General features: G+C 34.9%; 1 protein-coding gene across 2 annotated transcripts in view; it reads left to right on the forward strand.

Moving 5' to 3' along the window:
- The window catches only part of LOC115875912 (origin recognition complex subunit 3), a 14,570-nt gene extending 3,785 nt beyond the window's left edge, over positions 1-10,785 (forward strand). The window contains exons 7-11 of one of the 2 annotated variants that reach the window (XM_030891486.1): positions 3,140-3,323; positions 5,430-5,741; positions 5,797-6,030; positions 10,235-10,428; positions 10,574-10,785. In XM_030891486.1, the coding sequence (XP_030747346.1) occupies positions 3,140-3,323; positions 5,430-5,741; positions 5,797-6,030; positions 10,235-10,428; positions 10,574-10,676 (1,027 nt within the window). In that variant the 3' untranslated portion in view covers positions 10,677-10,785. Of the gene's footprint in view, positions 1-3,139; positions 3,324-5,429; positions 5,742-5,796; positions 6,031-10,234; positions 10,429-10,528 lie in introns of both variants that reach the window. The other variant, XM_030891487.1, reaches the window with a different exon arrangement.
- Positions 10,786-12,934: the final 2,149 nt, after the last annotated feature.

The raw sequence follows: 12,934 nt of genomic DNA on the forward strand, positions 1-12,934 counted from the left end.
GGTATTACTTCGTTTTCGGTTACGTATTGTAGTTAATGATAGTTGGCAACCCGAAGTTCTTGCAAATGACCAAACCAGTGACCCAGAATTGGGTTTAGTAATTAACTGGAAAACACAGGCCAAAGACCAACGTGGGAAGAAGTTTGCAGATATTCGCCGAACGTGAAGTTGTACTGGTCCCAGTGGAATTCCTTGGTAATAGATACCGGACTACTTCGCCGTGTGTTCGAGAGACCGGAGGGACATGAAGAGAGAAGGCAGATCTTCATTCCAAAGAAGAAGGTCCCAGAAGTCTTGGAAGTTCACAATGGAACCAACGGAGGACATCTTGGTGTTGCCAAGACACTTGGCAAGGTGCGTGAACGGTTCTACTGGGTGAACTGCAAAGAAGATGTGAGGGCCTGGTGTATGAAATGTGACATTTGCGCGGCCATTAATGGGCCACAAAAGCGTGGTAAAGCCCTATGCGCCAGTACAATGTTGGTAGTCCCTTCGGACGAATAGCGATCGACGTGGCTGGTCCTTTCCCGGAGACGAACGGTGGCAACAAATACATTGTGGTAGTAATGGATTACTTCAGCAAATGGGTCGTGGCCTACGCGTTGCCAAATCAAGGAGCGTCCACGATTGCTGACGCCCTTGTTAAAGAATGGATCTGCAGGTTTGGTGTTCCCATGGAGCTTCATTCAGATTAGGGAAGAAACTTTGAGTTCAATCTGTTCCAAGGCGTCTGTGAAGTCCTGAACATCCGCAAGACTAGGACGACTGCTCTACATCCACAATCCGATGGGATGGTTGAACGCATGAACAGATCTATCAACCGTTATCTGGCCAAAGTAGTCTCTGACCACCAAAGAGACTGGGAAAAATTTCTTCACCTGTTCCTGTTGGACTACCGTTCATCCGTCCAAGAATCTACGGGGCAAACTCCAGCCAGCATCGTTATGGGACAGGAAGTGCGCCTACCCTGTGACCTGAAATTTGGTTGCCGACCGGGAGAAGTCGCCGGAGAAGATTATGTCCCCACACTACGTCAAAGGATGGACGGCATTCATCAGAGAGTCCGCCTAAATATTCAAAGTGCTAGTGACCGAATGAAGGAACACTACAACATTCAAGCTGAGCATGGATACCAACCAGGGAAGTTGGTGTGGCTATATATAATAACCCGCAGAGACGTGGTGGATTATCTCCAAAGAAACTACAATCCTCGTAGGAAGGGCCATACGAAGTCATGGATAGAATTAATGACGTCGTATACCGTATCAGAAAATTGCCAAAGGAAAACCGAGGGTATTCCATTTCAACCGTTTGAGCCCCTACAAGGCGAAATAGAAGATCGTGCTGGGACTGTGAGAACCTGCAGCTTTGATCCCCTGATTCGGAGATGTCCTTTGACGATTTCATGGCCCGATACAACAGCGGTGAGAAGGCTCGCTATGGTGTAACCAAAGGAGATCAACGAGACCTCTTTTCGGTGCCTCCTGATTATTCGCTCGCTCATTGTGTGGCTCGAGTTTTGCGGATGTCCAGAGGAATCGCTGCGACGTTCAATGTGAAGTTTGGGCGTGTCGGAGAACTACGCCGACAGGATTCAGAGGTTGGAAGCGTCTTGAGGCTAACCGACAATGCACATGGTCAAACAAGGCACATCTTCTACCTGGTCACCAGGGAATGGTCCCCGAGTAAGTCGACTTATCTCAATCTATGGAAGACACTTATTGAACTGAGAGAAGCTCTGCTAAACAACAACATTGCACGATTAGCCATTCCAAAGCTGGCGTGTGGACTCGATGGTTTGAGTTGGCGTACAATCCGGAACATGATTGGAAGTCTTGTTCAGATTTAAGGGAATCGAGATCCTCGTTTACTGCTACAACCCAAAGCTGAAATCGGGAGAGAAAACTGTAGACTGCTATTTCAGACTTCGCAATGTACCAGGGGCCAGCTTTGCAAATGCCTTCATTCACCGTATACATCTCGGGACGAGCATTTGCCTAAGAAGGGGGCAGTGTTGCGAGCCGGTGTGGACTCGACCTAACCTCTAATATGGCCCGCCCTCGGATGACCTTAACATCGCATAGACACCGCAATGATTCTTTCGTTCGAGAAGAACCGAGACCCACTACAATGGACTCGTACATACGCGAACATTCGAAAACCTTCTCTTTGCGCCTAACGATCTTTGGACTATTCTAGATTTCTTTACCTGTCGGTATAAAAGCCGGCGGCAGTGGCCTAGAGGGCAGTTATAAATATACAGTTGACGCTAAAATTCAAAAGAGAATAAATCTTGGATTATAAATCGTTTGTAAATAGTTCTATAAGTCGTTTATCGTTATTAGTTTTGTTAATTAGTGTTAAATAAATAGTGTTTAAATAAATTGAGACTTTCTATCCACACGGAACCGACGAAAAACGTAACAATAGTATAAACAGAGACAATTGCCCGACTCCTTCCAGTTCTCTGTTCCTATTGCTCTAGTTTCGGTAATTAATTGTTACTGCACAGAAACTAAAAATGTAATAATATACAAGGTGTTAGATTTAAAACAGCTTTGATATTTTTATTTATTTGGGACACTGTGTGGGGGACACAAAATATTTTTAAATTGTAGCTTTAGTAGTACTCCAATGATCCCATCACTCACAATTTCTAAAAATCTGATCATTTGGCTATACAAGGGCTATACAATACCCCGTATCGAATAGCGTGAACAACCTTGATATACAGGGTGAGTTTTAAATAAGTGCAAATATTTTCAGGGCTGGTAGATCTCGATAAAAGAAACATAGTTTTTCTTTACCGTCCAAGTCCAAAATAACCGAGTTATTTTACTTTGAAAATTTAATAAAAGAATTATTTTTTACTTAAGTTTCTTTTTCTTTTTTGTAAATTTAATCTACTGCCTATGTTCCCCTATGATATTATTATATTTTTTTTAACTAATGTTTTTTAATAATTATGTTTCTGAACTAAAAACTAAAAAAAATTTCAAAAATTCGAAATTTTCAAAATTTTTCTTCGCGAAAAAAACCTCACACGTATTTCTGGGGTCGAAATAAACTACCCCTAAAAATATTTGCACTTATTTAAGACTCACCCTGTATATCTATTAGAATATACTATATTTTTTAGGCAACTAGTCGAATCAGAGTCGTATCAAAATCAAATAAACCTATTAACTAATGATGTATATCTAAAAGGTGTTATTTTCGAAAACATTGTCATTTTACAGAAATATATAAGAAGATTGCATATATTTTTAAGATGCCTCTATATATTAGTATCTGATTTACCAGGGCATCCTCTGGGTAAACATGTAAGTACTTTTATTTTTATAATTACCTTTTATGACTTTTGTATAGATCATAACAGCTGATGTAATTTTTCATAAAATCCTCATAAAACCTGCTGTAATTTTTAAAGAAGTGTAAGTGTAACTTTGAATGTGACTTCGTTTGTAACTTTTAAATTCCCTTCTCATATTCAAAGCTCCACTTAACTTATAGTAACCTTAATAAGTGCTGTGAAAAAGACATAAGTGCCTTTGAATAAAAAGATTAAGGAAGGAACATATCAAAAATCTTAGATCGAATGCGACGGGGTCGTAGAATGGCCGACTCAAATTCCGGTTTATCAGTGCCTTTCTAATTTTATTCAAAACGTGTAAAACTGTGATGTAGAGTAGACTCAATAATTTGTTGTTTTATTTTACGTTGTCAATAAATGTTGGTAGTTATTAAAATTAGTGATGGGATAACTCGAGCAAGAATTCTCTCGAGTACTCGGTTATTGAAATAACCGACATCGCTCGATTATAAACGAGCGATGCAAGTGACGAGTTACGAGCGACGAACGCAAGCGATCCTAGAATAAAATAAATTGAAATCCGATTTTAATGTGACATACTCGATAAAAAGCCGAGCGAATTTTCTACATACATTACAGGTAGCAAATTTATACGACGCCGTATATATAATCTGTTGCGTATCTGAGGGACAAAGTTTTACGACCTACATCGACAATGCTTTGAAATATACTAAATCAAGCGAATCGCTCATCGCTTGCTACTTGCCATTCATCACGGAAAGAATAGACAGAGTTAAAGCAAGGCACAATACGTATACGTATCTCTCGACACGTCATCGAATCCTCATATGGATTTTGGCTAAGAATTAGCATTTAATTAAATAGATTCCAAAATGAGTTTATTATGATGCTTAATATTTTCATACTAATTTACTGTAATAAAATAGGCCCAGTTCCGTTACACAGACCCCAAAATTTATGAAATAACTTAATTACTAGCCACTACTAGCCAGTTGTGGAAACGAGTTGTTTGTGAATTTGTACTTTCGGCACCATTCGGATGAAATCGAAACTCCTTCGGCTCGATCCGTTTGCGTTTTGTACATACGTACGTAAGGGCACGTAAAGATACGTATCACGTATCCGTAAACGCAAGTGAATTTCTCACTGCGCAAGCGTACATGTCAAACGATACGTTTACGTCTACGTCTTTGGCCGTGCTTTAACTGTCTAATATGTGCCCTGCGCACGCAACTTATTGCTTAGCGCTTGGAGTTAACGAGTACTTACAACAAGCGATGGACGAAAAATCATATTTTTAAATACGAGCGACATTTCGCTCGAGCGATCGCTCGGTTATTGCAATCGCTTGAAACTCGAGTACTCGATTATTGAAATTAATCGGTTTATCCCATCACTAATTAAAATTATTTAAAAATATATAATTCTAATGAAAATAGATAAGTTATAAGAATTATTTATAACACAAACATCCGATGACGCTACTGAATACGTAAGTCGTAATAGTAGGTAAGTCAAATTGAAGTATCTAAATTCTTTGATATCTAATCTTTGACAAGTAGTAAATAAAAGCAAAAATGCAAGCAAAAATATATATGTAGTTAATTTTAAGTGAATTGCATAAATAATCGGTTTACTACACTATGTATATTTTATAGTCACTTTTACTAGCGAAAATTTAATTCATGATTTTATTCGATTTTTGATCAAGGTCTACCGTGCGCTACACAACCAACTATTTTACAGTCTTTTTCGATAAATCGCAATAGTGTCACTGTTAATTTAAGTTCTGCCCCAATTTCCTTCTAGATTTACTACCTTTAAACAACTATCAGTAATAATAATAATAATAAATAACATAAAATAAGCTCAGTAAATATTGAAAAATTCACAAAATTTCAAATAAAATTCAAATGTATCAAATGAACCGTTAAACAGAACCACAACAGAACTGTCAAGGATCCCCACCCTAGGACCCTCTCTCTGTCTACCATGCATGAATACATGGATAGCATTATACTTCTTACTTAACATTTTTATTCAAAGCTAAGTGCGTATGCTCTATTATAATAGAGTTTATTGATTTATGTTTAAGTTATACGAGTTATATGCTACATGTGTGAGTGAAGATGTTACTAAGACCCCACAATACCAGGAATGTTTGCGGCTGTTAAGTTTTCAATCACAAAATAATCTCTGTGTTAAATTAAATGAAATTGTGGCAATTCTCGACGAATCAATAAACAAAAATAGTAAAAGAACCCAAATGAAAGAGTTTTATTCTAAAATAAAAGACTACATTATTTTATTGAATGATTTAAATGATGCTGAAATGGATGTTGTAGATGAAAGTATATCTCCAAATAATTCATTTACTAATTGTACTGATAGAAAATCTTTAAAAGAGGTAAGAAAGGTTAAGTAATCATATGTATTTTTTTATTAATGTGTCTCTTTGTTAGTCATTGCTTCTGAGAACGAAATCAAGGATGGAGCCACTCACTAAATATGCAAAATTACGAAAAGATATTTTAGAAACTATCTCATCAAATTTTGAAATACATTTAGTACAGCCTAGCAGCTTGTGTTTTTATGAAATATTCTTTTTTGATGATATTTCAATACAAAATAAAATTATTGGAATTCATAGGACTGCTATCCATACGGCCTTAAATGACCCACAAGTTTATTTGCAGGTATGTAGAATCTGTTCAGAATCAATGAGCGCGACGAAAAAACAAAACCGTGCAAAAGCAAGCAACAACGTTGCTTCGCATTAGTCCGCGGATCTGCATTATACTACATACAATTAATTCAATGCAAATCGATGATTACTAAAAAGTCGATTACTAAAAATTGACATAAAATTGTCAAAAATGAACACTAATTATAGAAAGATTAAAAAAGGATAGTACGTTTCCAGACACACAAATCTATTTCTAAAAAAAAATCTGGAATTTTAAACTATTTAAAAATCATTTTTAGTCAATATAAAAATAAATTACAAGCTTCTTAAAGCCAGCTGGCAGTAAGCGCTATTAGAATGATGCCAAAAAGTCCCAACCTTAACCTGACGAACGTTACCATTCGTTCGCATTGCAGCCATTCGCACCATTGCTACCCATTTGCACCGGGTAGTATGATACAATAAGTAAATAAATAAACAACGGCTTTATTGTACAAAAAGCCAAAATAGCTTCATCGACAAAGCATTTACAAAACAAACAAAAGCACAAAAAAAAATATATACAAATAATAAAAAATATCATACAATACAAATCAATTCAAAAAAAATTACGTCATTAAAATTACAAATAAAATATACATGGACATTGCAGAACACAGGCGTATCAATAAAATTTTACAAAAGGAAAATTGTAATTGGATAAAATCATGTAAGAGTTAATAAAATATTAAATATTAAATACTAGACCTTTAACCAGTGTTTGAGATGATCAAAATTTTAAAATTCAAAATTGTTCATGATTAATCATCAACAAAAAAGTCGTTTACCGCATATAGGGCTCTCTCCAGTAAGTATGATTTCAGAGCTTTGCGAAATACGGGAAAGAATGAAAGTGATTTGATATTCAAAGGCAGATGATTATACATTTTTTTGGCGTTGTACAGTATTGAGCCTTTAACTAGTTGTAACACATTTGAATGAATATTTTTCTTTCGCTAACATTTCCATCGTTCGCACGCTTTCCACTTCCTGTATTTTACCCATACGTCCACACTGCAACGTTTCCAATCATTCACGGCTCGCATTATTCTTTCATCTATTCACTTTTACCGCCAGAAGATGAAAATCGTTCGTTCGCGCTGAAACCATTCGTCATGTACAGGGTGAGTCAACGATAGAGTAAAGTCCATTATCTCATTTGTTTCGAGGTTACAAAAAAATGTTTAATATAAAAGTTATAGGGAAGGTTAAGATACACATTTTAAAATTATTATAGAGTATACAGGGTGTTCCAAAAATGTGTGGCGGATATAACATATATTTTTTTAAATGCAACACCCTATTTTTTATTTTATTTTTATATTCTGCGTAAAATTCCATAACTTTTTTATATATAATGTTATATACCTAAAATTAATAGTTTTTGTAATATTTAAATTTGTTTAAACAAATGGTAAATTGCAGTGTGATAAAAAATTGTCAGTGTTTCTGAAGTTGCAATACCAAAATTTGGTATGAGAGTTTTATAAAGATGAAAAAAAGGATATATGTAAAGCTATTTTAGTTAAATGCTACAGGGTGTTCAAAATATATTTATGAATTTCAACTACTTAAAATTAAAAAATCTCAAATTTTTCAAATGGTACACCCTATTATATTTTCATTTTTTCTGATAGATTTTGCAAAGCTCTTCAACTTTTATTAAGTATGTCATATACCTATTTTTAATAGTTTGCGATTTATTCCAATTTTTTCTATTTTTACACTAATTTTTAATACAATTGCGCTATAACATCATAGTTGCCGTGACAAAACGAAAGTATTTACTACTTATCTTTAACAAGTAGTTTAATAATTAATTGCAATAATTGTTATTATTAGTTAAAATTAATTAAATTTACTCAAATCAACTAAAATCGTAATCGTGAATTTCTTGGTGTATTTCTATATTATGAAAGATAACACTTGGATTTTCCATCGGGGCTAATAGCCACAGATTAGGGTAATACTAACTAGATTATCTAATTGTTGACGACTACCGATATAGGAATTTTTTTCGACATACAGTAAAGTTTTTTTCTCGTAGTAATTCTGGTTTATAATTCATTTCATAAAGCCAATATTACAGCTGCGAAACCGTCCCATTCCACACTGAAAATAATATAATATAATATGAAAATGTTTTCTAGATAATCTACATCTATTCTTATAGTACTTAGCAAAGTACTATGTAATATATAGTACTGAGCCAAAAAAATATGTTTATCTTGGCTTGTTCTTGTGTATCAGTCACATTGACTAATTCATTTTCAGGAAAATCTGTAAAACTATTATCTTTACCTCTTCCATTTATACTTATTACAACAAAGTAAACTAAAATTCACGTTTTGTTCTTAACTTGCATAACAGACATATTAAATTTTGATCATTATTATTTTTTGTCATGGCAACTATGATGTTATAGCGTACCTAATTGTATTAAAGATATGGTAAAAATAGAAAAAAATTGGAATAAATCGCAAACTATGAAAAATAAGTATATGACTTATTTAATAAAAGTTGAAGAGCTTTGCAAAATCTATCAGAAAAAATGAAAATATATAGGGTGTACCATTTAAAAAATCTGAGATTTTTTAATTTTAAGTAGTTGAAATTTATAAGTATATTTTGAACACCCTGTAGCATTTAACTAAAATATCTTTACATATATCTTTTTTTTCATCTTTATAAAACTCTCATACCAAATTTTGGTATTCCAACTTCAGAAACAATGGTACCACTGACAATTTTTTATCACACTGCAATTTGACATTTGTTTAAACAAATTTAAATATTACAAAAACTATTAATTTTAAGTATATAACATTATATATAAAAAAGTTTAGACAAAATCTAAAAATAAAATAAAAAATAGGGTGTTGCATTTAAAAAAACATATGTTATATCCACCACACTTTTTTGAAGCACCCTGTATACTCTATAATAATTTTAATATATGTATCCTAACCTTCCCTATAACTTTTATATTTAACATTTTTTTGTAAACCTCGAAACAAATGAGATAATGGACTTTACTCTATCGTTGACTCACCCTGTACATTCGCTGCGAATGCACGTCTACACCTGAGAATGCGAACGAATATTAACGTTCGTCAGGTCTCTCCTTGGCTCTATATGGAACGTTTTTCGAATCCGCCTACTTTTTGCGGTTTGAGATTTTGATGCGAAATCCGGCAATACCACATCATAAGAAATGTATCAATCCAGCTTTTATCTCTTTAATACTTGGTTTTTCATTAGGGTGTCAAATCACTATCTTAAGTCCCGTCCTCAGAACGACGTTCTGTCGCTGGCTACTCTGGTTGACACTTCAAAGAACCAATGAGAGTTGTTTTAATTTAAAATTGACAGCTGAATTTTCGACAAATTTAATTGGTTCTTTTGACGTATCTCTGACTGGTTCTGAGAACGAGGCTATAAGCCCCGTTCTCAGAACTTTGTATTGTCGAGCGACACGTCAAAAGAACTAATGAGATTTGCACAAAATTCAAAATTCACAACTGTTTGAATTTTGTAGAAATCTCATTGGTTCATTTGACGTGTTGCTGGCGACAGTCGATGTTCTGAGAACGGGTCTTTAAGGCTCGTCAATTGCTGTCCTCCATTCGCGAATTTGAAGTTTCAGAGCTTTACGCCCTGGGCTACTCGAGAACGGATCTGAAAGGAGCTGTGTGTGATAGCCTGGTGCCTCCATATGGCGCGGAACAGTTCTGAACTTTATGACTCAATTGAATGGAGTGAGAGTATCGCGGTCTTGAACAGTTCAGAGCTGCACAACTGGGTGAATGGAAGACAGTAAATGCCGTAAGGCTCGTCGTTATGTTTTTAATTTTGAATTTTGTGCAAATTTCATTGATTCTTTTGACGTCGCTCGACAATACGAAGTTCTGAGAACGGGGCTTTACACGTTATGCCGCGACCGCACATGCGGGCATCGCCGAGCTCTGATAGCAACAACATAGAGACGAGCGCTCGTTCTCGTCGCCGATCAAGTTGCCGAATTCCAACTTCCCCGTCCACACTGATCGGAGATCGGCGACAAGCGCTCGGAAATCGCAAATGCCGCATGTGCGGTGGCGACATAACATGAACTTTGCAAAAACTTAAATTAGTCGAAGGCAGTACATTTTATTTATGCAGTAATCATATTTTAGTGTAATTGCTGCAAATTAAATAATTCCCACTCTATTAAACCGAAAATGCCTGATATTTGTATTACATACAAACTACATTTAGAGTGTGGGAAAATGATAAACATGTATGACTGGTTACAAGCTTTTTTGTGCATTATAGATTCCAGTTTCAATGCAGAAAATAACACAAATTCAAAAATAAACCCGCAGTATCAGTATCCTTTTTTAAATTGTGCAATGTTACAATAATTAGTTTTAACATTAATTTGAATATTCATTTTTCTTATTAGTAATATCCTTGATTATTATATATAGACAAGGGTAATATCAATGTGCTTTATGTTTCCTTACCAATTCTAGAGCTCGTTTTACTCGAGCAGTGGCTGAATTAGAACATCTTGGATTTATTAAAAGTTCCAAAAGAAAAGCCGATCACGTCAGTCGACTTACCTGGGGTGGATAGTTTTTTTATATAGTTTTAATTAGGTTGAATTTACTTTTTTTATTTATATTTGGTATTTTTTTCACTATTTTATATTTATATTTTTCTAATAAATCTGATTTTGTATCTATCCTGTCTGTTTTTTTTTGTAGAAACTAGAAACATTTTCTATTGCTGTACCTATAATAATAATACAATATGATCGAATAAAAACGGCGTCAGCGATGGTTACGAAACATGTTACGAAATGAAAGCTTTTTTCGGGTTCTTGTTATTACCGATTCTGAACCGTCCTAGAACTCTGCAGCGCATGCGCAAATGAAATAATGTCTTCATATTTCCTTCTGCGCATACGACGGTTCAGAATCGGTAATAACAAGAACCCGAACAAAGCTAACGATCGCTGTCATTTTTATATGTAAAATTATATCGGGAATATCATCGTGTGTGTTGGAATCTTATATTCAACAATAATAATTTAAGTTTAAATAAACAGTTTTTGTGCGGCATCTAAAAATAAACAAGTTTATTTGATTCATATTTTATCAGCTATGGGTTTGGGGAATTCGACAAGAATGCATACCTAGCAGTTGCTTTTAATATTATATTTTTTTATTATTGTAGTGGAATTTTTGAGTTAGTCTGAAAGAGTATCACGTACCGGGTGGCCAATTAAGAATGGACGCCGGCTGTATCTCAGAAACTACTTATCGTATAACTTTGGGAAAAAAAATCTAATAAGTAAATCGACCAAGAGAAATCGCTGGAAATTATTTTCAAGTTCGAAAAATGTCCGCTAAGGGGCGTTTCGCTAATAGCCAATCAGAAAACAGGGTTTTTCTCAAAAATATGCAGGTGAAGAGGTATTTTAAATATTACTATTTTAATAATCGAGAAATTTGTAATTTTTTTGATATAGATTGTTTTGCTCTATCTCATAAAATAAAGTGGTGGGGTAAGGTTAAACTTGCTTTTATTAAAATAAGGATAACTCTGGTTTGGGTTAATCGATTTAAACAAACTAGGGCTCGTTTAAAAGAGCTTTTCTTCCTTAATGATCTCCAGTGTAAATTTTGTTTCCATCATTTTTTTCGTGGTAGCTAGAGGGCGCTGTTTGACATCATAACAGATATTGCGCTTTTGCATAAAAAAAATTAAATAGGAGGCTATATTTCTGTTTACACAGTTAAATAGAGCACAACATTTCCAAAATATCAGCGCAAACCGCAATTTTCTATCTTGTCTCTAACCGGGGATATTAAGAGAACAAATTATGTTAGGCTGCCGCCATGGCATAGATAAATGAAACAAGTTTAGATTGGAAAGTGCCCATAAGGACAATGTAAACACTATTTGGCGCTATTCTTGCAACGGTCGCGACCCAAAACTTTTGAAAATTTCGGAGCGGTTCGGCTTTTTCCGGAATTATATCGCCAAATATTGTTTATTCAAATTTATCATTATTTTCGTTTAATTTTATAAATAAAAGACAGTGTGTTGCATACAAGAAACTTTATTTTATATAAGGACGCATGTATGAAATACCTATGAAACATTGGAAACCGACGTTATACCACGATCCACGATGGTTTTTGCAGTTCACAGTTAACAGCACAGCTTTTTAAGTTTCTAATGCCACTTTTTCACAATTATCACCGGTTGGAGTAAATAAAACTTGAATTAAACTCACAAGATAGCAATTATTACTTTGAAAATGGACGCTATAAACACTTTTCGGAATTTCTTTAATGAGAGCGGTTTAGATTTTGAAAGATTATTATGATTTTTGAAGATTCTGACTTTGACAAGAGAAAATTATTTCTGTTTTTGTTTGCCGTTGTTCTTAGTGACCGCTATAGCAGCGCCAGATCGCGTATAACGGTCGCGACCCAAAATAATTTCGCAACCTAAAATTTTTACGGGCTTTCCAATCTAAACTTGTTGCATTTATTATTAACATGCGCCATGGCTGGGAAACTTAAATTGAAATGACAGTTCATTAAAAATAGTTCTTCCTCCAAGATGCAGAGGCGCAAAATATTCAAACTGTCAGCACGGCATATAAATCACACGGCAGGCCAACTCGCTTTGGCGGGAACGCTACGCGCATACCCTTGCGCACGTCGCCATTATGGGTGCCAGCGACAGAAATTAACCAGTGTCGTAGTCAGTGGTAGTCTTTGTCATCGACAACCAAATACGTTTAAATTAATATATACGTTCAAATTTTATTTGAACGTATTTGTCGACAACGTACAGTTACGGCAGCTTTGAGTCAG

Source organism: Sitophilus oryzae, unplaced genomic scaffold (genome assembly GCF_002938485.1).
Source record: "Sitophilus oryzae breed Bouriz unplaced genomic scaffold, Soryzae_2.0 scaffold_1396_pilon_pilon, whole genome shotgun sequence".
NCBI lineage: Eukaryota > Metazoa > Arthropoda > Insecta > Coleoptera > Curculionidae > Sitophilus > Sitophilus oryzae.